The sequence below is a fragment of the Juglans microcarpa x Juglans regia genome, chromosome 4D (genome assembly GCF_004785595.1).
Source record: "Juglans microcarpa x Juglans regia isolate MS1-56 chromosome 4D, Jm3101_v1.0, whole genome shotgun sequence".
Classification (NCBI taxonomy): Eukaryota; Viridiplantae; Streptophyta; class Magnoliopsida; order Fagales; family Juglandaceae; genus Juglans; species Juglans microcarpa x Juglans regia.
The window spans coordinates 33182504-33207686 of NC_054600.1; the positions used below are offsets into that span (position 1 = coordinate 33182504).

Here is a 25183-nt window from a genome sequence, read left to right on the forward strand (position 1 = left end):
TTTTTTACTTTTTATTTCAATTTTTTTTTTTTAAATATGTTTAAATATTTTTAAAAAATAGAAAAGGAATATCAATATACCAATAGTCACTTATTTAATCAGTAAATAAAATAATAATAATAATAATAAATACAAGAGCGGTCAAAATGAAATAGCAAATTGAGAGGACATACTAATATTATTATTTTCAATATATTAGATTGGAGAGTTTTGAAAATTTGTTTAAGATTAGGTTTTGAGAAATGAAATAGAAGAATTTAAATAAAAATATTTTTTAAAAAAGATTTGTATTGGAGGAGTTTGTGAAAGTTGATAGATAAAATTAAAAATTTGTTTAAATATAATTTTTTAAAATTGTTTTTATTCTAAAATTTATATTAATTTTTATGTTTAAATAATAATTAGATAACATCGGATACAAACTTAAAATTTTAAATACACAAATTTTGAATAATGTTTAGAAATAAAGTCGGAGAAAAGCGAGAAATGTTTCAAAAAATTTCGCCAAACACTTCGAACCCGTGGCCTAAAAGTCCAAGTAAAAAAAGCAAGAATCAGGCATGAGTTAATTACGTGCGTGACAGACTCCCTCGGATAGGCCCGATAGGGATAGGCTTACTAAATTCGAATACCGAGCTGAGGTGGCGCTGACATGATTTTACCAATCGAAACCTGAAATGCTCAACTCAAGAATCGGAACCCCCGCTAACGGTGTCTCCGAGTTTCCTGAGAAGGATCCGGCGAGGGTTTATTCTTTTTGGGGAGCCTTTTTTTCTCCGTAACTCACATCTCTATATATCGTTTCTACTTTCTAGGGCTATTTATTTATTTACGTATATATATATATATTATACATACCCGAGAATTCTGATCAGCGGCAGAGAGAAAAACAGAAGCAATGAGGATTAAGGAAGAAAGTGATGGAGTCTCGGCGTCCAGAAATCACCTGGTCTTCGCTTATTACGTTACTGGCCATGGTTTCGGCCATGCCACTCGTGTTGTCGAGGTGCCATTCCCAATTTAATTAGCTTCACCCGATCATTGCTCGCTCTCTCTCTCTCTCTCTGTGTTTTCTTTCTTTTTTGAACTGCCAGAGCCATATTTATTGCTTCTAGATCAAAATTTTCCGTTTGGTTTAATTTTGAATTTTCAAGATTATGCAACGCATTAACTCGGAAGTTTTCGGATCAATCTTTCTTATTTTTCTTGTCATTATTGTTGAACAAGAAGATATAATTCTGATATGATAGTGATAAGAAATCGCTTTGGTAGACTTAAAAAAATTCCGAGGGAGAGTTTGGATTTTTGTTGTTTTTGCTTTTAGATATACTTTTGTACAGATTTCTCGTTCTTCGAACTGTTGGAAAGTTTATAATCGGAACAGTACTGTCCGTGAAGATAAAATTATTTCAACGTTTTATTTGAAGAATGATAGTTATTTACTCGATGTGATGTACGTAGGTGGTCCGGCACCTAATACTCGCCGGGCATGATGTACATGTTGTGACCGGTGCTCCGGATTTTGTTTTCACCTCCGAGATACAGTCCCCTCGTCTCTTCATACGAAAGGTAACTTGTAAGCATTAAAAGGAAAAAGAAAATAATATTTTCCTGTTTCTTTCGGTTGAAAATCTTTTCCTAAAAATCTATCCGGCATTGGGAAAGTCATGATTATAATCAATACCTCTGTCTGAAGCCCGTTTTGGATACAAAATGTATTTTATCACGTCTCATCATTATAATTTTTCAATTTTTTATATAAAATATAATAAATAATTCAAGTTTTTCAAATTTCAAAATAATAATAATATTAAAAAATAATATTCTAACAATATTTTATTCAACTTTCAACTTTTATCTCAAATCATCTCGTCTCAACTTACTATCCAAACGACACCTTAATCTATTTATTTTAGCAAATACTATAACTAAAGAGTACGCTTGACCATTAACTGTAAATAATAATCCTTTGCATATCAATATATGTATTCTTAATTTTTATTTTTTCCAAACAAGAAGTGGCCATACAAACTTCCACTTTAGAAGTGTTATCTGATGCAACTCTATATTAATTACTTCTTGGCGTGTGGGAATTCAGGTTTTATTGGACTGTGGAGCAGTTCAGGCAGATGCATTGACAGTGGATCGTCTTGCCTCCTTGGAAAAGGTATACAAATAGCATTCCCTCCCGAGTTAATAATGATTATGTTGTCTGAAGCTTTGGCTTGAGCAGTTATTGTATCAATGTTACTGAATAAGTTACTTACCAAAAAAAAAAAAAATGTTACCGAATAAGTTACTGCAACTTATTGTTTAAAATTATTTTTATTGAATATTGACCTTGTCCACACGCATGATCCCTTTGTAAAGATAGATACTTGGATATCTGTATGCCTTCTTTGAAATCTTACAAATTCTTTCCTTTCTTTCTTGGTATTCCAGTATTCAGTCACAGCTGTTATGCCTCGGGCTTCTATTTTGGAAACGGAAGTAGCATGGCTGAACTCCATCAAAGCTGACTTAGTGGTACTTAGAGGCTTCTCTTATTTGTTTGTTAATTAGTTATCAGTTTTATAGGCATTTTCATCGTGTCAACTTGGCCATTTTGCATGCTATGATCCAATTGCTGGGAATTTGTTTAATTATAGACTTGAATAGAATGGCTTTGACTATTTTTTGTGCTTATACAAAAACAGGTCTCAGATGTTGTTCCAGTTGCTTGTCGTGCGGCAGCTGATGCTGGAATTCGCTCTGTTTGTGTCACAAACTTCAGGTCACTCGATTTGTGGTGCTTTTGCAATTTCTACTTTCAAGGATTTAAAACATTTTTCATGATCTAAGATACTAAATATAGCTTTGAGTAATGTTCATACCTTTTACACTTGCTTGAAGGACAGTGAAGCTATTAATCTAACTAGCAATTATGTTGTTGATCAATGTCTATTGAACCTGTGAAATTAATGATGCTTCATGCTCTCCAACTTCCCGCTTTTCTCTTTTCAGTCCTAATTTTATGCTTAGTGATTCACATCTTTTTTTGATAAGTAATAAGAAATTTTATTGACAAGTAAATAGGCATAGTCCAAGTACACAGGAAGTATACCAAAGAAACACCTAAATACAAGCTAGGAACTGGAATGGGCTAAAAGCAAATCATGAAAGTGATTCATATCTATTTGTACTTTTCTTATATGTGTGTGTGTGTGTGTGTGTATACATGTATTATTTTCTCATCCCCTCTTGGATTCTCTAAAGAACCCATCATCACTTTTACTTCATACATCTACTACTTGGCATAGTCTCTTGCTGCTTTTTATCCAATTTGTTACGTTTGTTTCTGCTCTTCGCAGGATTGACCATAGATATATTCTGTTTTGGTATATTTGCATCAAGCTTTGCCCTATATTTAATCTACTGAAATCTGCCTTTGGCTTTCCTCCTAAACCGCTACCTTATGATAGAAAACTATCTGTGGTAACTAAACTAGACAGAGCTATATAGTGGAATATGGTTTATATGTTACAAGTTGTGACTTGGTGAGTAGTAATCGTTTACCTATAAAAAAAAAAGTTGTGACTTGGTGATAATCATCCTAACCTTCTCTGAGTTATTGCATTGAATAGAGCTCTTTAGTTTTCTGCAAGCTGTTATACCCTCATATTCCCTACTATTGGCAGTTGGGACTTCATCTATGCAGAGTATGTCATGGCTGCTGGAAATCATCATCGCTCCATAGTGTGGGAGGTGACCGAAATTTTCTTCCCCATCTTTCTATTTATTATTGAAAGAAGTATCACCAATTGCTGATTGCATCTTATTTAGTTTGGTTTTATTTGGCCACATTTGATTTGATTTGGTATAATTTCTTATCTCATTGTCAACATAAAGAAACTATCTTCAACAAGAAAATAGCAAAACTACTCCAACAATGATGTGCTTTAGGTGCATTGAGTGGCGGCTGATGTTGACAAATTTCCACGAAAATCATTTGGAAAATCAGATAAAATACAAGTATGATTGTTTTGGGTCTTGCATACTCAATTCTTTTTCTATGAGCAAGAGAAACATTAAATTAAAGGGTAGTGCAAACAGTGGAGGTGGGGGACCCTAACAAATACCCCAAATAGGTTAATCAAGAATTTAAAAAAAAAAAAAAAAAAGGGGAGATGGCTACACAAAGCTGGTCCCATGTTTCTTGGCACAAAGCCATAAAAATGTCACTGCTCGGGTATTTTTAGTGCAACCCAGAGTTGGAGTGCCATGAAGTGCGCTTTGCAAGATCCCATATGAGACAGATGTCATCGAACACTAAATCCACATTGCATACTCATAATTAAATATTCTTGTGGAGCTTCTTGCATGTTGGCGTGGTTGTGAGGTGAGGAAAGATGTTGCTGCCAGGTGGAGAATGATTCCTTTGTGTTTAATGTGGTGCTGGAAAGAAATGGGAGATGTTTTGAAGACAAGGAGCGCTCTTTTGAAGATTTTCGAAACTTTTTCTTTTCTACTTTGAGTTTGTGGGCTAAGATCTTTGTAAGGAATGATGAGAATGTACTGAATCTGTTTCTGTTTTAGTCTTCCTGTTTTCTGGAGTGTGGTAGGAATTTCCTTTGTATACTTAATGTGTACTTGGGCTATGCCTATTTGTGATAATAAAATTCTTATTAATTATATAAAAAAAAAATATTCTTGTTCTTTATCCAAGTCACAAATGTAGAACGAAGTGATACCCAAATAAGATCATAAACTTGATGTCTATGTTCAGTAAGTAACACTGCCATACTACCAATTTATTCTGAACTTACTAGAGTTTTTTAGTAACTGGGGAAGGGAGTATTTGTGTACGTAAACACACTTATTTTTTGTCATTTTGGGAATTTGTTAATGACCTTACCTTGGGAAGATATAAACCAAAATTCTAGACAATTACTACTTTACTAGCCTCTTGGCATCGATTACCTTTTCCATTGTTGAGAAAAATGTTGAACATTCTCTGTGTCGTGCATTATATGCTTTCCTTTTTGGGATGTTCCAATGTAGATGTGACTTTCGAAATATGAAAGCATCTATTAACTTCCTATATTAACCCTAAATTTGAAGCTGTAATTTTCCAAAATTTATACTTATCTTTCTTGGCCATTCTAAGAGCATCTTGGGGAGAGTTTTATTTCTTTAAAGGGCATATCATTTGTAAATTTTCATCTATTGTTTATAGAGCGCGTATAACATGAGGTAATAATACCAGCCTTTTAGCGTTTTCTGCGTTGTTTATGTCATTCTAAACTTTTTCAGTTGCTTGAAAATTATTACAGATAGCAGAGGACTATTCCCATTGTGAGTTCCTAATCCGCCTCCCAGGATATTGCCCAAGTATGTTGTTTGATAACCACAAGGAAAATGGTTTTGATTGTGCTCATTTTATCCTCCTCAACTAGATACACTGATCTGGGACCTCTTAATGAATGTCTTAAAATATCTTTTACTTTGCAGTGCCTGCTTTCCGAGATGTTATTGATGTGCCTCTGGTTGTTAGGAGGTTACACAGATCCCGCAAGGAGGTTTTGGCTCACAAAACCCTGCTAAATCTCTCGCTGCATCATTTAGTTCATGATGTATTTTTTCTTTTTGAACAAAATCCTTGTTTTAGGTGAGGAAGGAGCTTGGAATTGGGGAGGATGTGAAACTAGTTATCCTAAACTTTGGTGGACAGGTGAGTAACTGATTGACCAGTTGTAATGGTTGGTTACTTGGACGCTTTTGTTTTTGAGGTTTATCTTTTTTGGAACGAGTCAATGGCTACAAGTGATGCATGATGGATGATTCTTATTCTCTCTCTGTCTCTCTCTCTCTCTCTCCCTGCCACTCTTTATTTATTTTGCATTGATAGATAACCGATTGAACTGTGTTGTGGCTGCATAACCTGTCACCTCCAAAAACTTATATTCTGTTATACATGTTTTTGCTGAACTAATTGTTGTAGCACAATCCCAGGGTCAGGATCTCTAAGCCTGTCACACGTTAGCAGTGAAATCTAGTTGCATGCTCGTCATAAGATTTTGCTTGTGTTTGGCAAAATATAGTTCTCATTGACCTAGAAAATTAATGACAAAATGCTGGTAGTTTGAATATTTGCTAGTCTGAGTCCATACCCCGGAATATATCTTCTATTCAATAGGTTTGTAGAGATATGCAACAATAATATCAGTTTTTTTCCTCTCTCGATGTGGGTGTGTTTTGGGCATGACAATATTTGCCTCACATATCAGATGTATACTAGCACTTCTCTTTCAGAATTTCAATGATTGTGCTTCCTTCTTGAAATTCTCATTGCACCTGTATATACCATGTCTCATTTGCAGCCAGCTGGTTGGAAGCTGAAAGAGGAGTACCTACCTTCTGGTTGGTTGTGCCTGGTATTTTTTGTGGCACATTCTCTACATCCTTCTCCTTTTTTAAATGTCCTTTGTAATTGACATAATTGTACCGTTTTGCAAGATTTGGTGATGACACATGCTTTTTTTTTTTCTGTATATTCAGGTTTGTGGTGCTGACACCCAGGATCTTCCACCAAATTTTGTGAAGCTTGCAAAAGATGCTTATACACCCGATCTTATGGCAGCATCTGATTGTATGCTTGGTCAGTATGAAGTTTTTTCTGTTAACTGACCTCAAACAAATGGATAAGTATTATATCTAATAGAACGAACCTTCGTTGTTTCAGGAAAAATTGGATATGGAACTGTCAGTGAAGCCCTTGCATACAAGTTACCATTTGTCTTTGTTCGGAGAGATTATTTCAATGAAGAACCGTTTTTGAGAAATATGCTTGAGGTTCAACCGCTTACTTTATTTCAATATCATCATTATCATCATCATCATCATCATCATCTTTTGCCTTCTTTTTTCCTTTACCCTTCCCTTTTGGTCTCCTTATGGTCCTCATCTCTTTCAGGAATGCTTAATGAGAATCTAATACTGGTTGAGATATAATTATTGTTTTGAACAGTATTATCAAGGTGGTGTTGAGATGATAAGAAGGGATTTACTCACTGGACACTGGAAACCTTACCTTGAACGTGCAATAAGTTTGAAACCCTGCTATGAAGGAGGCATCAATGGTGGTGAGGTAATCTTTTCTGTACTTGTGTTTTATGACTCCATTTTAGGGAAGTTGTTTTCTCGTTGTGCACTTTTAGTTATGGTTATATTGACCAAAAGAGTTCGCAAGATTAAATTCTGACTGCATTTTAATCACAGGAAGCAAAACTAAATCTCACATCTCACATAAATATTGATTCGTGACTTTCTTCATCTCTCTTTCGTTGTCGAGAAAATCCAATTAGAAACAGGAAATTTGAGCCAAACAGATGAACTTAAAATGAGCCAAGCTAGAAGGGTCAGAAAATCGAAAATAGGCTAAACAGGCCCATTGATATGATGGAGATCCAAATGCATTAAACAAAAACTTGAAACTCATTCCAACCAGCCGGTCAAACTGGATCACATCGACAGCAATTGATGCAGTTCAGTTTGGTTTCTGACCACCAATCAGTGTAGATTTAGGCCTGGTTTGTTTTCACAAACGATCTCATCTCATCTTATCTAATCATTACAACTTTTCCAAACTTCCAAACAAAATACAAAAAACAATTCAACTTTTTCAAATCCCAAAACAAAAATAATATTAAAAAATAATATTCTAACAATATTTTATTTAACTTTCATCTTATCTCATCTCATCTTTATGACCAAACGAGGCCATAGTGGCTCTTTTTGCTGGCTTTAAGAGTTGGATCAGCTGTCAATTCAAAGAATACGGACCAATCAGGACAGCGCACACCTCTATTCACTTGCAATGTAATAGTAATTTCTCTATATATTAGAAAGCCCTAAGATTATTATTATTTTTTTATAAGTAAGAAGAAAAGATTAAAAAAAAGTATAAAAAGCAAAGACATATTTGTCTTAGTTGTTGTGGGTGTGAAAGTATAAACTATTCACATAGTAAAATTTCTTGTTACCACCACATGATTTCTTTGTCCGTGAATATTTTAGGGCAATTATCTTTGCCACATTGCTGGGAGCATTGGGAATGTGCATTTTGATTATCTTAAATTAAAAGAAATATATGTTGACAAAATATGTTCAGCTCCAATAGCATCTCTCATACCCTATAAAAACAGAGTGGAGGGTGCGGCCTGGTGTTCAAACCAACCAAGTGCTTGTGTAGCTTATCAATTAAAAACAAGATATATGATAACTTTGCTTTACTAAGTAAATAGCTGAATGGAAAGGGTTATCAATGCAGTGATTGTATCTTTCCCATTGTGACAAACCACACAGGAAATATGTAGAAAAACCTGAGCTTTTTGAAAGATGAACAACTTAGTCTGCAAAAATGGACCAGCGATATGCAAACACTGTTGAATTAAGTTTATACTTTAAGCCAGTTTAACAGGGCTGGAAGTGTTGAATCTTGAAATAATTTATAAGAAGTATTCATATTTGCTTTTCTAGTAGTGTTCTAACAAGAAAATACCAATTTGTTTCTCATTCTTACAGGACGTAGATTTACAATCATTTCTTTATGTTTTTCACAGTTTCCGGGTTTTTTTTATACCTATAAAAAAAAGTTTCCTGTTATTTTAAAGTTGATACAAATTGATTTCAAAATTTTGTCCTGATGCATTTTATAATTATAGGTAGCAGCTCAAATCCTGCAGGAGACAGCTATTGGTAAAAATTGTACATCAGATAAGGTAATTGAATGTTTGATATCATTATCATGTTTTATTTGGGTTCTGGATTTCATTAAATTTAACGTTTGACTCATGTTTCTAATTCTATTTTTACCTTACCAAATTGCAGCTTAGTGGGGCAAGGAGATTGCGTGATGCTATCATTCTTGGGTATCAACTTCAAAGGGTCCCAGGACGAGATATCTTCATCCCAGAATGGTATGCAAGTGCTGAAAATGAACTAGGTATTTCTAGTGGATCACCAACTTACCAGAAGTCTGAGAATGGCTCCCTAATGAACTCGTGAGTTTCTCTCTTTTAATAGTTTCTAGTTTGTTCATGAAATGAATTTGCTTACTTTGGTTAAATCTTTGTTTTTTTTTTCAACCAAGATACACCGAAGACTTTGAGATTCTTCATGGAGATCCTCAAGGCTTTCCGGATACAATAATGTTCTTAAAGAGCTTGGCAGAACTAGATGCTGTATCTGAGTCCGAAAGGACTCCTGAGAAACGCCAGATACGGGAGCGTAAGGCTGCTGCTGGACTCTTCAATTGGGAGGTTATGTTTATTTCGACTGAATATTCTTTTTGTTCACTTCTCCCTAGAATGTTTTTTCTTTGTTGGTAAGGACAATATGCACTTGATAACTACTGATGTAGTATAGAACTATATGAATTTGATGCAAGATATACATCGTCTGTTGCTGTCATTTATGGTTCTTTCAACATATCTTGAAGTTAGCACGTGATAATGTTTCTTATCCATGTAGACCCTCATTTTGGTAATTGATATAACTGGGTGTTTCTTTGTTTGAAATCATAATGTTACTTCAGGGAACTGTAAGCATGAGAGAATTTAAAAAATGTTTGGCCGTATTGGTTAAATCTTTGCCCTTCACATTTCTTCACATTTTTGTGGGAGTTAAAAATAAATTTGTTATAGCCATCTGCTTCTGTATTCAAGCTATTTGGCATCTTGATAATATATTGAATGATTTCATTTTGTTTCCTTTTTCTAAATTTTTACTTCAGGAGGAAATCTTTGTGGCAAGAGCACCTGGAAGGTTGGATGTTATGGGAGGGATTGCTGACTATTCAGGAAGTCTTGTCTTGCAGGTTAGATTTATCAGTTTGTTAATTCTAGTTTTATGTCTTTAATATTATTGCTATCCATTGCCTTCTTTTCCCTCAAATTTAAATCTTTCTTCAAAGTTAGATTCTGGTATGTCTTTCATAACATATTTTGGTGTTGCATGTTTAATAACTCTTCTAGCTCAAATTAATTACAAAAATGCTGGATACAGTCGACTCATACAGTCAGTGCGTAAATGGTGCTGATGTGGAAAAAACAAAACGCACCATTTCATTTAACAAAAACACCAAAACTGTTTACCAAAACCGCACCGTTTAAGGCATCCCCCTCCTCAGTTTCCCTCTCTGCGTTTCTTCTCTCTTTTACAGATTTTGAAACCAGGTGATTGTTGTAGGAGGAAAATAAAAACACCCAGAAGAAAACAAAAATTAAGAACAAATCCAAAGAGAAGGAATAAACATTGAAAAGGGAAGCGTAATCACTATCTGTAGGAACTTTAAAATAAAAATCACTATCTGTAGGATACCCAAAACTAATTCCGACGAGGAAGTGCAACGCCCATTAAATATAACTAGGTCCAAAGAAGCCAAAAGATTGAAGACTCACCAACTAACCAACCCACCACATTCAAAGACTATGGGAGTGATGGAATACTAAAACAAAGTCGCTCTGCTCTTGAATCAAATCATAACAAAGAAGAAGGGAGGCTTTAAATGGATGGGTGGCAAAGAACGTGAGCCAGAGATTAAAAAGGGAACCAAAAGCTTACTATATATAAAAGATGCGTTTTGGTGGAGGATTCAGATACCAGAGATAGAGAGAGAAAGAGAGGTGATGGTGATAAATGAATCATTATACACGCATGCAAGTGCTTTTGGTGTTTTCTTTATCACATGTAAAAGGCTTGTGAGGCCCCTGCCCCCTCCCCCCACCCCAGCTGTAGCGGCTTCAAATAGAAAGATCAAACGGCATAAAGACATTCAAAGAAGGAGAAATGGCAGATGAAGGGGAGATTTTGAAGTCAAAAAATGCTCATTTGAAGTCCAGAATTGGCATCTTGCTGATTTGAAGCCGAAGACCCACACGAGGAAGATAACGGTGTCGAATGGGTGAGCATAGATCCACTTGAAGACCACAATGCAAGAAGCCGAAGACCACGACACCACGCAAGTAAACAATCTGAGAGGAATAACACCATGAAGCAAGCTGAAGACGAGATCGATGGAAGCTTTTGACCAGAGCACCAAAGTGGGAATCCATTTCCTTACAAAACAGAGTTTTGTTTCTCTAAATTAGCACGCATAGGCATTGCTCTTGTATATGTCCCGTATACTTGGGCTTTTTGCCTCCTTTTGATCAATAAAATTTTGTTTACCAATAAAAAAAAAAAAAAATAGAGTTTTGTCCATCTTTTCGATTTTTTTTTAATAATAAATATCAGCTGGCGGGGCATTATGCCACGTCAGCCTTTTACGCAGGCATTTGTATGGGTCGACTGTACATAGCAGTTTTGAATTAATTATCCCACACAAAATGATATTTCTATTGACAGATTGAGACTATTAGGTTGTTTAAGAAGGAAGGGAAAGAAGTTAGTAGCCACTGTTTGTGGGCAAAGAGAGTCACTGATAAGGGTGAAAGATTAAAATCATGTCGTTCGGTCTCGGTCCATAGTGTATGAAAAATTTGGTTTTTGGTCCAGTCCCGGGGTGTGGTTTTTTTGGACCAGACCGGACCGAAATGTTTACATATAAAATTTTTAAATATTTTTTTTTATATATAATATATTATTTTATATGGTAGTTGTAAGTTAATTATGTAATTTTCATTTAATCTCACCATTGATCATATCAAATGTAAAATAATATATGCTATCAATTAACTAATATATCATATCATAATATATGTTATTATATGTAGATACATACTCTCATATTTATACCTTTTCCTTGTAACTATTTCTAGTTCCTAAATAGGTGTATGCCTCTGTATACTCCTAGTGTACTTGGGCTATGCCTATCTTTCTATCAATGAATTAACTTATTACCTATAAAAAAAAAACATACTCTCATATTTACACCAAATTACAGTAATTAGGTATCTTAAAGTTGCAAGTAAGCATGAATAATCAATGGACAATGAAATTATTTAATATTCATTAATCATATAAAATGTTAGAATTTTAATATAGGCCATTATGACTAATAAAATACTAAGTTAGGAACTATTAACATCATAAATATAGTTATAATCAATTTTTTTTTAATGAGTTAGATGCATAATCCACATTAAAGACCTCACTTAATTTTAATTTTACTAATTTAATCAATTTTTTGTATTAATTTACTTGCCAAAAAAAGAAAAGAGGAAAAAAATGTTCATGGACCGAAATTTTCAGTCCGTGACCTCCCCGGACCGGACCGGACCGATTACACCCCTAGTCACCGATACTGCATATGAAATTATCAGCTCTGATTTTAGCAACTATTTCCTTCTTAAGATCATTTGACAACTGTTTATGTGAACTCCAAAATGTGATGTTTCCTTAACCATGTGAAGACTAGACGCATTGATTAAGTATGGGCTTCCTGAAGTTACTAATAAAAAAAAAAAAAAAAAAAAAGACGGGCTTCCTGAAGTTAGGAATTTAATATATTAATCAATAACTTTTTAATTTTTTTTTTTATAAGTGATGCAATTTTACTGAGTGATGGGCACAACCCTAGTATTTAGGAAGTATACAAAAGGAAACATCCAACTGCAAAGAAGAAGAGGAGTGAAAACCTTCAAAGTCTAGGAAACTAGAGAAATGGAAGCCATGGTGATCAGTCATCCAAGCATAGAGGATGCTGAATATAATATAGCTTTTAATTCTGCCACCATCCTCTCTCTATCTTCAAAAGTTTGAGCGATTCACGCTTACCAAATACATCGCATTAAACATATGGGAACCATCCTCCAAACTTCTAAATTTCTAAGCCCCCACAGGGGTTCCACCAAAACATGGTCAATAGCTCGACCACTAGCTGGGATGTCAGCCCTTCCGTGGGGAATACACAAGAGGATGCCTTTTTCTGGTACAGGAGAATGTTGACCATAGACACTTGGATGTTGAGAAAATTTGAAATTTACAGTGTTTTTATTGTATATTTTATATTGATCTTGAAGGGAAAGTTCTATTGGATGACTTTAATAACAAAGATGTTTCTTTTTTCGTGGGATTAATTATCTTTCAAGAAGTCCACCCATTTCTTATCTTAATAGTTGGTTACAACATTCATTATATGTCATTATATTTCGTGTATATCTGCACTATCATTGTCACATAGTGTGGCTTCCCAGTATCGCTTGTATCAACATGTTCATTTATATTTTTCTATTTAAAATTGAACATGGTCTATGAAACTTAAGAGTTTCTTCACAACTGTCAGCTTTCAGTCACAACTATGTTGCTAGATAAGCATCTGATATAGATGTAGCAAATTTGATAGAAACACCTTCCTTTTGCATCAAGTATAACTCGTTTAGAAGTTTTTTTGACGCGAGAGAGCTGGTATTATTGTTTTCTTTGAAGTTTTTTTGTCTCCTTTGAAGTTCATTGATATGATTATGTTCTCCTTTCCTCCTCCCACTTCTCTTCTCATGATTCTTTGTCTGCTCTCTTCTTGCAGCTGCCAATAAGAGAAGCATGCCATGTTGCTGTGCAAAGGAATCATCCAAGTAAACATAGGCTTTGGAACCATGCCTTGGCTCGACAGCAGGCCAAAGGACAAGGATCGACACCCGTCCTGGAAATAGTATGTATAGGCATTTGAATGGAGATGAAGTTTTTCTTTTAAATATTATCATCTAAAAAGGTGGTTGATTCTTCTTCTCTGGGATGACAGAAGGATTTTTAACTATTTATTTTCGCGATAAGTAAAGAGAGGTTGTTAGTAGTAGAATGCAGATATAATTTGCTTATTAGTGTGGTTGAGATTTAGCTTATTGCATAAAGTGTGCTCTCTGAAAACAAAAATTTTATAGACCTAGATAATTATTCGATTTTATTAATACTTATGCAATGGGAAATCTGTATTGATATTAGTTAAATCTTATGCGGATTACCCATTGCACTAGGAAAGATCCTTACTATGGATAATTCGAGAAAGAAAATTTTAGTAGTGGATTGGTGCCTGCTTGTGCAAGAAGAATGAGGAAATGACTGATCATTTGTTGATGCGAGTGAAGTTGCAAGAAAAGTATGGGTCTCTGTATTATTCTATTTCTTCAGTGTTTATTGGGCAATGCCCCAAAAGGTAGTAGAGTAGTTGGTACGTTGGAGAAGTAAGAATGTTGGCTATTGTAGTGTGGAAGATCGGCAACTGGCCCCGTTATGCTTCATGTGGTGTGTGTGGGATGAACATAATGCTTAGAATTTTGAAGGTTGCAAGAAGACAGATGATGAACTTAGGTCCATAATGCTGGAAAAACATTTTGTCTGGATGTCAGCTTAGAACAGTCTTGGCTGTTCTACTTATCTTGATTTTATGTCTCTTTGTTTTTCCATTATTTCCTAATTGGGTGTTTTCTTTTGTATACACTCTGGTGCACTTGATTGTGTCCTTTTATGCCTCATCATAAAATTGTCTAATAAAAATAATATCTCTGTTATCTCAACATTTTGGCCAAATTAGGTATCATATGGTTCTGAATTAAGCAATCGTGGCCCAACATTTGACATGGACTTATCTGATTTTATGGATGGAGAGCAGCCAATGTCATATGAAAAGGCGAAGAAGTACTTCGCCCGGGATCCATCTCAAAAGTAGGTTAATCTTCTTTTGTTTGATTATCTGTGGTTTTATCATTCTATGCAACTAAAATGGTTCCTGTTTTAGGTGGGCAGCATATGTTGCAGGGACGATTCTGGTTTTAATGACAGAACTTGGTGTACGCTTTGAAAATAGTATCAGTATGCTGGTATAAGATGCTACCTATATGTTTAGTATATTTTGATTCATTCAAAGACACTGCAAAAACTCCTACTACGGGCTAAATTTCAAGTATGTACAAAGGCCATGTTTAATCTTCCAATATTACAAACATACAGGTTTCTTCTGCAGTCCCAGAAGGCAAAGGTGTATCTTCTTCTGCTGCTGTGGAGGTTGCTAGCATGTCTGCCCTAGCTGCTGCTCATGGTAATTATGTATTCAAATATTCCATAGTTTTCTTTACTCAGTTTTTTCTCTCTTTCTTGGTGGTGACTTTTGCTTCTATCAGGAAGGGGGGGATTAGAAACTAAGTGATTTTTTTGTAAGGAATAAATCTTTATTGATAGGCATAAAAGGTTCAACTCAAGTACACAGGGAATATTCAAGAGATACACCTATCTAGAAGGTGAAAAAGAGGATTAGGAGTTACATCCCTATATATAACTTAATAAAGGACAAGTAATAGATCAAGTATTTAAGAAGGCTTCTTTTTCTGGGTTAATCTTTATACAAACATGAGCTGCCTCAACAGGTTGGCTTCAACAGTCTCTTTTAGCAATAATTATTGCAGAATCACTCTTAAATTTTTTTTTTATAAGGAAACGATTTTATTAAATAATGATAGGCATAGCCCAAGTACACAAGAAGATATACAAAGGTACGCCTTATTTATGTGGACGCAATAGAGACAAGAAAAAAATTGATGCCATTAAAGCTATGGCCCAAGTACATAGAGTTCTAATAAAAAAAGCTTTTAGTTCCTCTATTGATCTCTCCTTGTCTTCGAACGTCCAATCATTGCGCTCTTGCCACAAACACCACAGAATGCATATAGGGATCATCTTCCACACAACTTTAATTTGCTGAATGCCTCTTAGATTTGTCCAGCTAGCTAAAAGTGCAACCACTGTCTCGGGCATAAGCCAAGCTAATGCTAGTCTGCTGAACACCTCATAGAATCACTCTTAAAATTAGGGAACTCTCATAGTAGTTTGAGGTGCAATGAATGCAAAAATGCCCAACATTATGACTATACACAAATAACCTCAAGCAGGAACCGGTTTTGATGGGACCAGCACTGGGTAATGACCAATTTTTATTTTCTTATTGATATTTTTTCCTTAAAAGTGTGTGAGTGTGAGTGTGAGTGTGAGTGTGTGTGTGTGTGTGTGAGAGAGAGAGAGAGAGAGAGAGAGAGAGAGACCATGGTGCATCTTGGCATGATAATTCACTCTGTGGAATGTGAGGTTGGTTCAAGGCTCAAAGCTATAAGACTTCATATATGATCTATGTAACCCAAGCACTGAAATGAGATGTAGCTGTCGAGAAGTAACCACTAGGGCGTCTGGTAAGTGAAAATTTTTGTAATTATTGAGAATTCCTGAAAAAAAATTTATATGCGTTTCTTATTGGTTTTTGTGAAAGCGGGCAGGTAGATGAGAAGTTTTTGGGATAAACAGTTTTCAAGATGTGTTTTGTGTTAGAGTTTATGAAAGTGAATACATAGATTTGAAAAATTACCTGGATAAAAAGGTTTTTGGATTTTGTATTTTTTTTGTGTCTTTTTTCATGGAAACTTAAGGCTAATTAATAGATGAAAATTTATTTTTTGGGCAGTAGAATTGGTGTTTAAAAGATGTTTAGATTGTGAAGTTGAAAAACAATTCTGAAAATTTTTGGAATCTAAACATGGCCAAGAGTTTCCTATATAAGACATAATTTTTCAAAAAAAACCAGGCAGGACTTTCCCGATTATCTTGTAGATGGATTAAAAATGAAATTCATTTACCGGTGTGAAGCTTGTCGCATGAAAATTGGACCTAAATGCCAATTTTTAGAATGGCTTTGTATACTGGAATTATCAATTGAGAGTTGTGAATGCACAGAGGAAAGTGGCCTGTTTGAGCTTGAAATTCAATTTAATAAAGTACCTCAGCATAAATGATGAATACTGAAGTGTTGCAGTCAATACAACAGGCAAATATATGACTAGGTTTTTTCTGAATTCTACTATGAATTCAGGATTGTAAACATGGCAGTTTAATGAAGTATGCTTATGTAAAATTTAAATACTGAACATACTCTCTTGGTTTCCCCCCAAGCCCCCTTCCATTTTACTGCAATGTGGATATTCGTTGTGTGTGATTAATTTAGAAGAAAATGTGCTCGTTATTCCTTTTCTTCCTTGGAGCAGTTGGAGAAACAATCAACTTAAAATCTTCAACTATACTTTGCAGGGTTAAGCATCAGTGCCAGAGATCTTGCTTTGCTCTGCCAAAAGGTTTGACTTTTTATTATAACCTTCTGGTGAATATTCTTCCCTTCATTTTAGAATGTTTAATTTCTATGTACCTTGTGCGTGAATGTTTTGTTACTTCAGTTATCATTTTGTTTTGTTTATTAGGTGGAGAATCACATTGTTGGAGCTCCATGTGGCGTGATGGACCAGATGACTTCGGCTTGTGGTGAAGCCAACAAACTTCTAGCAATGGTTTGCCAGGTAAGCACCACTAGTTCTGTAAAGATAACAGCGATATGGTTGTTTTACAGATAAAAAAATAATGCCTAAATTCATGCAGCCTGCTGAGATTGTTGGGCTTGTAGAAATTCCTAGCCATATCCGATTTTGGGGAATTGACTCAGGAATACGACATAGGTAATGCATCTATTACTATGTTTTGTAATCTGATGCATTTATGCCTGTTGTCACAATTGAAATTGATTTCTCATGCTATGCTTGCCTGATTTTCATGGATGGCTTAACTGAAATTATGCTGGATCATTCTTCTAAAACTTCCATTTTGGATCCACATGTTTATTATATGTTGATAATGAAGTGTGCTTTCGTGTAAATGTTATGAAACGGATTTACCCCCTTAAAACTGCTCTTTATTTTGGTGTAATAGTTACATTGTCAGACTGGTCCTACCCAGTCTTTCTTTTTTCAGGTTTCACTCTTCTTTTGAAGCCTTTGAGAGTTGTTACCATCCTGTATCACCATAATTATTCTTATATTTTTCTTTCTTTCATTCGTTTGAAAGTTTTTGAATTCCAAGTTCCATGGTACTTCTATGGCAGTGTTGGTGGTGCAGACTATGGATCCGTCAGAATTGGCGCCTTTATGGGTCGCAAGATGATGAAGTCTATAGCATCTTCTATGTTGTCTCAGTCATTGCCAAGCTCTAGTGGGGAAAACATAGATGAATTGGAGGATGATGGTGTTGAACTAATTGAAGCTGAAGCATCATTAGATTATTTGTGTAATCTGTCACCTCACAGGTATGTTCACTTTTAAGAGTTTTCCTTCTCGAGATCTTTTAAATAACATTGCTTTCTACTTATATAAAAAAATAATAATAACACCGCTTTCTGAAGTTTTAGAATGAAGTGAGGAAATAAATTATTGATTTTCTCAAGTTTTGGTTCAGCGGCCGGTCCTTTGCTCTCCCCCTCCCTTTTCTCTGCACCTTATTGCCCCCTATTCAGATGCAACCTTTTGGACTCAAAATTATGGCTCTAATTACTAGATGCTCCAATTCAAGTGGGATCATTCTTGGTTCTCCAACTATGAAGTTCATATGTTTTCTTCCTTTTGGAACTTCAACTGTGCAGATATGAGGCTCTTTATGCTAAGATGCTTCCTGAGTCCATGCTTGGCGAGACATTTCTTGAGAAATATGCTGATCACAATGATTCTGTCACAGTAATTGATCCTAAGCATAATTATGGAGTGACAGCGGCTGCTAAACATCCAATATATGAAAATTTCCGTGTCAAGGTTAGGAATAGTTTTATCTGTTTTTTTATGGCTGGGAAATTGAATTTGATTCTTGGATATAACATGGACTAATTTAGATGGTACAGATCAATTCATAGATATATGGTGTTGTTAATCCAAAAGGAATGTTTTTATGACTCTGATCCTATTTATGAATTTTTGTTGTTGTCTTCTAATTTAGAGGGTAATTGCTCTGTTTCTTGCATATTTGCAAGATTCAAACCATAAATCCCTGTTATCTCACTCTGCTCCATTGACACAAGTGTCAAGCTCTATGGATGACATAAAATTTAAAGTGTGCGAATACCTTGTTTTATTTAACTTTTGATTGCTAGTATTGCATACCAGCTGAGTTACTTCCCTCAATTACTTGACTTACAGGCATTCAAAGCACTTCTAACCTCGGCAACTTCAGATGAGCAACTTACAGCTCTTGGAGAACTATTGTATCAGGTATACTGAAATTTCTGGTAGATTAAGCTTGGTTTGAGAAATCCATTTCTGCACATATATAGGCATGCATCTAATAATGTGATGGAAGCCGGTGACATCGAATAAAATTCATCCCCTTCTATTCCTTTCATGAATGAATATTTTATTTTATTTTTATAAGTAAAATGAATATTTTATTAAGGTATCTCATAACCTTTAGCTGAGCTTAATAACTTATAAATAAATGGATATCCAATTGAACTTGAATCTTGACAAGATTATTTGGTGAGTGCTTTCGGCATGTCAAGAACAATATCCTATTAGTTAAACTTAACCCCTAGGGGTTGGCTCAAGTGGTCAAGGCCTTGGCCTTGAGGGTATGCTCCCCCTAGGTCTAAGGTTCAAATTCCTTTGGATGCAAACAATCTCAGAGCACTAGCATTAGACTCATCAAATTCATCTTCAAATTTTGATGAAAAGTACATGTTTTTCATATATCTAAAACCTCTCTATTCATAATCCCACATTGGATTAGCTATTGGGTTCATCAAAATAAAAATATAATATTATTTTTGTAATAATAATATTTTTAATTTTTTTTTTCATATTTTGCAATCTCTTTTGATTTCCCTTTTTATTGTTCATTATTTAAGATTTCCCTTTTGAAAATCTATCTCTTCCCTACTTTTGTAGTTTGATTCACGTCTATTTTCACTATTGTTGACATCCACATCAAATATTCTGCTTGTATATATGTTGATTTACCCGGTGTCCTTGCTCTTTCTCTTGTTTTTATGTTATGGCCTTAATTACAATCTAACACTGATGAGCACCAAGGAGCCTAGACCGTAGTCATGTGCATGGACCTCTCTGTCAATGTTTTTCGTTGATGCAGTTTGGGGGATCTTGCTTCTTTCCTGGGACTGCTTTAGCTCCAGCATTGAATAGAATAAAAAACACTCGACATCAAGCTGCTATCATCACACAAAATTAGCAATCCCAAATAAATTTAGCAATCCCAAAAACACTCAACATCAAGCTGCTATCATCACGTCAAGCTACACAGCAACTTCAGTACCAGTACCCAAATAAATTCAGCAACTTCAGTTATACATCAGCAATTCCAGTTACACAGCAAGTCCAAGGGCACATATACAAGTATGTCAAAACACAAAAAGGCTACATACCAACTCCAAAATAAAAAAATTAGCAATCCCAAAAACACTCAACATCAAGCTGCTATCATCACATCAAGCGACACAGCAACTTCAGTTGCAGTACCCAAATAGATTCAGCAAGTTCAGTTACAAATCACCAATTCCAGTTACACAGCAAGTCCAGGGGCACATATACAAGTATGTCAAACACAAAAAGGCTACATACCATGTTATGCATCAAAATGAGCTTTCCTCCGTGAGTAAATTGTTCCCTCTCATTATTCATGAAGAAAACTAATTAAAGTAACAAATCCAGTAATGTTGTTGTCATGTTTTCTGTTTTATGGAAACGATTTTTTATGAAACACAGAATATACCAACAAACCAACACAGGGGATTTTTAATCGTAAAATATACCAACAATACATTACAGTCTGTAGATAAATTATCACACACTAGGGATGCAAATCTAGAAATATACCAACAATACATTACAGAAAGAAAAAACACAATACCCTTTTCCGAGTGGTTGACAATCTGCAACACTGAGTGCTCCTAAGAAAATCAGCCAAAAAATAAAATAGGGTCAGTAAAATGTATGCTGGGTCTAATAGATGAAGTTCCCAGCCGTTCACCGAGAGCAAAAGCCCCCATCGGGGCTGACCAGTTCCATTCTTCTTGAAAATAGGGTTGCAGGAGAAAAGAAAGGAGACAAACAGTACATGAAAGGAGAGAAATCAGTGTGCTTTGCTTTGTTTCTGCGTGAAGAATCAAAGAGAGACTACGAAAACGAGAGAGAGAGAAATGGGGCAATGCGAAAATGAGAGAGAGAGAAATGGGGCACTGTGAAAACGAGAGAAAGAAAGAAAGGGTTCACTGCGAAAACGAGGGAGAGAAAATGAAAGAAAGAGAGAAAGGGTTCACTGCGTTTCAAAAAAGAGGGCACTGCGAAAACGAGAGAAAGGGGGAGGGAAAAGACACAGGGAGGAAAATGAGAGAGAGAGAGAGGGAAAAAAAAATAAAGCCGTTGGGATTAAAATAGAATAAAAAATACATTTGCTTGATGAATAGTAACCCTTCAAATTTGAAGGATCCCATAGATTTACTGTAGCTCTAAACTTCCCATCCATCCCTTTGATGAATCCAATGCAGCTGGATTTTACTAAAATTCATCATATTTTGCATTTGGCTAGGCTTTTGATGAAACTAATGCCAATGCTCTAAGGGCTATCGGACTGGGGAATTTTTCTCTTGAATTACCCGAGGTGCACTTGCGGGAAAGTTCTTGCCGAGGGGATGTACACTCCCGGGATTAGTCGGGACGCTGATCCTAGACACCCAGTACCAATAAAAATAAAAATAAAATATCCTATTAGTTAAATTGTTCTTTCAGAGGTCCGTGTTTGTAATTGTTAAAAAGTTGAATTTTATATAAATGACTGAAGGGTTTTTTCCTACATAATAGGTTGACTAATAGTGATGATGGCAATTAAAATGTTGGAAGTAGATCCATCGACTAATGGGTTCAAAATTTTACGTTACAACAAGAAATGATTTAAGTTGTGACCATCTTTGGCTCCCTTGTGGATGAGGTTTTTCTTAAGAAAACTATTATATACACAGAGATTATACAAAAATAAACCTACTAATTGATGTGGTTTCATGGGATCCGTTAGATCTACTTTACAATAAAAGTAACTTTATAATCTGACGTATCACATCAATCCACATTATTTTGTAGATTTACTTTTGTATAATTTTTTTCTGTCTAAACTATTTCTATTTTCGTAATGCTAGCGAAATTCCTGAGTGGTAAGGCTGTGTTTTCTCTGGATTTTCACCGATTCTATGCCCCTACAAATTTGAAGTTAATGATAGAAGTTGGTGGATGGATTAGCTAATCTTGGCCGATGCACCCATTGCGTGAAAGTCGAACTCTATCAAATTGGCTGAGTTGTGGGGTCCATGTTGAAAGGTGCCTTGTCTTCATTCTATCCAAGACTAGATTCATATTGGGTAGAATAAATCTTCACAACCTCCTAACACTCTACACTCCACATTTTTTTTTAATTTTTATTATTTTTTTTCTTTTATCAAATATTTATTATATGAATAATGAATAAAAAAATTTGAAATAATTTAAAAAAAATAAACTCAAAAAACATTTAAAAAAAATATTAAAAAATTTAAAAATTTAAAAAAATATGGAGTGTGGAGTGTGGTGGAGGTTGTGTAGCAAAACTCTGTTGGGTGACAGATTTATCATTATGGTTTCTAAAATCAAGCATGTTCTCCTACCATATCTCCAGCCCTTTTTCTTACCATGTCTAAAATGGGAGTTTTTCTCGATCTGGTTCAAAAGAAAATGAAGCGAAATTCTGGAGTTATGATTCTCATTTTGATTTTTTTCCCGCATGTGTGGAAAAAAAATAAAGGAAATGGTTTTTGACATTTAACCATCTTTTGCAGTGTCACTACAGCTATAGTGCTTGCGGACTTGGCTCTGATGGGACCGATAGGCTTGCAAAGTTAGTACAGGCAATGCAGCACAGTAAATCTGATGATGGGACCTTATATGGAGCCAAAATTACAGGTGGAGGTTCTGGTGGAACTGTTTGCGTTGTTGGCAGGAACTGTCTGCGAAGTAGCCATCAGATTATTGAGGTAACTTTTTCATTTTCCCTTTTCTTTAAGGAAAGAATGATATCTACTTCCACGCATGAAAGCATCAGAAGACCTGTCGTTTTTTCCTCTCCAATTTCACCTTGAATAAGACTAAACAGAATACTCCGATGTTAAATCAATCTACAACCTCTTCAGCTCAATCCATTTCCTCAAATCAATCAAACCATCCCCCCGTCCTGGTTGGGGGCAGAGATCGAATTAATATTCTCTACAATTTTTTTGTCCAAATTCTTTGTAAAATCTGGAAAGAGATAGATATAGCCTTTGGATCTCACAATATTAAATATTGTCATGTATAAAAGAGTATAAAATATAAAATTTATTGACTAGTTTTAATAAAAATATGGTATTAGATCTAAATAGTTTCAATAAACATTTAATTTATGTATTTAATCTCAATTGTCGACATTTTTTTCCTCATATACGAAGAAGATAAAAGACCATTAAGTAATAAGCACATGACAAATGTTGTATTTTATGCACAGCCAAAAGTTTAACACAAAGCACTATTCATCTCCTAATCTTTTTGTTCACTTAAAAAAAATGAAGAATTATATGTCTTATCTTTTAAGTTTTCTATGATTCTTATTGAATACAACGATGAAAAAGTTAATATATGTTTAGTTATATCATATTGTACAAGAAATTAAAACAAAAACCTAGTTGTTTAGACAACTTAAAAATAAATATAGTTTTAAATCAGTTGGAATCATTTTAAATCAGTCTCAAACGGGCTAAGTCAGTTTATTGAAGCGGCTCAGTGGACGATTCAAAAAAGTTCACTAAAACCGATTCAGTTTTTGGCTGATTCAACTTAAATTGGACTGAATTGAACCATTTTTTCGAGCTTTGATTTGTATGGCTTTTTCAAATGTTGTTCGTAGCTACCTACTATAGTGCTAATTATTTGGTGATTCAGTGGGAGGTTGTCATTTATTGATGTTTCTAAGTAGATTGAGCTGAAATAAAGAAGTTTATACTGTTTGATTTTCCAGATTCAACAGAGGTACAAAAAAGCAACAGGCTATTTGCCATTTGTCTTCGAAGGCTCATCACCAGGTGCCGGGAGGTTTGGCCATCTGAAAATACGCCGTCACATCTCTAGCAAGCTAACTTAGTGGCAGCTTTGCAGGATAAAATGATTGCAAGATAAACAATTATGGTATTTAATAGAAACAGATCAAGTCTCCTGGCTACATTAAAGTAAAAGCTTTGGCAAGCGCCGACTTTGATTCTGTCTCTGACCTGGACATTTTCGGGGTGTATGGCAATTTACATACTCCAGTAATAAAATCAATAAGTTTATCGTTTTCTTCATGGTTTTAGGTTTTGTTCTGGTTCTTATGACAAGAAGTTGGGGCTTCCTTTTTATTTTTTTGTGTGTGTGGATAAACTAGTGTTTGAAAGATGGCAGAGGATGCTGAGAAATGAGAGGCAAATAGGACTAGAAACTTGGCTCAACCAAAAACCCTAGTGGCATGGTTTCATCTGAGGAACAGTCAAAGAAACACCCACAGCAAAGAAAATGAAAGGAAATATATTCTCAAGGGAAGACCAATCTAGCATTTTACCAAAATGTTTTCTTAAACAGTTCTGCTAGGTACAAGCGGGGTGTGCAAGTAGGGGGTAACCGATTGCTTACGTGGAATAAAAAAATGAAAATAAAAAAGCAAAAAATAAAAAAGTATAGAAAGAAATATAAGCAAAATAATCAAAACTTCTTCAATGAGTGTCTTTTTCGGCAAGATGACCACATTTTGAATGTTTCCTTCACATTTAAGATCTCTCTCTCTCTCTATCTATTTTTTCTTCCGACTCTACCTTTGGGTTTGTTGTTTTTGCCTCTTCTTTTCTTTTCTCTTTTTCTTGAGAAAATTGAAGAGGCAGCCGTATCGAGATATAGCTTTCTTTGATTTTCTTGTCTGGGCTAGTTCTGTGTTTGTTGAAGCTATTTTTGCTGCTCAGTGGTTCTTCTCCGGCTCAGTTTGTGGATTTGGATAGAACTCCAAGGGTGTTTTCTTTGTTGATTTGCTTTTTCTATCTTTGGGCTCAAGGCAGGGTGTTCTAGAGTCTTAGAATTTCTTATTTCCATTTTGTTTTCCTTGGTTATGTCCAAAGAATCTAATGGAAATGTGTTTTGGGAGTCTGTTAGATCTTTCCCTCATAAAAATCCAATCTTTTGGTTATAAAATTTGGATTATGAGCTTATTGACTGTTGTGAAGTATCTTTTGGTCATAAAAGACTTTGAAGGACTTCGAGAGATTGGCTGTGGGAGGGAGGCTTCGAAGGACTTTGTGTTCGTTTGTGGGAAGACGAAGGGAGGG

The 25183-nt window shown here is 35.0% G+C and overlaps 1 protein-coding gene across 1 annotated transcript; it reads left to right on the top strand.

Moving 5' to 3' along the window:
• Positions 1 to 584: 584 nt before the first annotated feature.
• Positions 585 to 24170, top strand: LOC121261208 (L-arabinokinase-like). The gene is made up of 29 exons (XM_041163451.1): positions 585 to 1006; positions 1462 to 1569; positions 2099 to 2167; positions 2443 to 2526; positions 2697 to 2773; positions 3678 to 3744; positions 5313 to 5370; positions 5491 to 5558; positions 5648 to 5710; positions 6360 to 6413; positions 6538 to 6637; positions 6722 to 6831; positions 7007 to 7126; positions 8703 to 8759; positions 8869 to 9041; positions 9131 to 9299; positions 9773 to 9856; positions 13505 to 13630; positions 14510 to 14640; positions 14714 to 14795; positions 14926 to 15013; positions 17044 to 17087; positions 17211 to 17306; positions 17386 to 17462; positions 17885 to 18085; positions 18419 to 18584; positions 18966 to 19037; positions 22643 to 22837; positions 23854 to 24170. The coding sequence occupies exons 1-29, from the start codon at positions 899 to 901 to the stop codon at positions 23974 to 23976; spliced, it is 2970 nt and encodes a 989-aa protein (XP_041019385.1). The 5' UTR covers positions 585 to 898; the 3' UTR covers positions 23977 to 24170.
• Positions 24171 to 25183: the final 1013 nt, after the last annotated feature.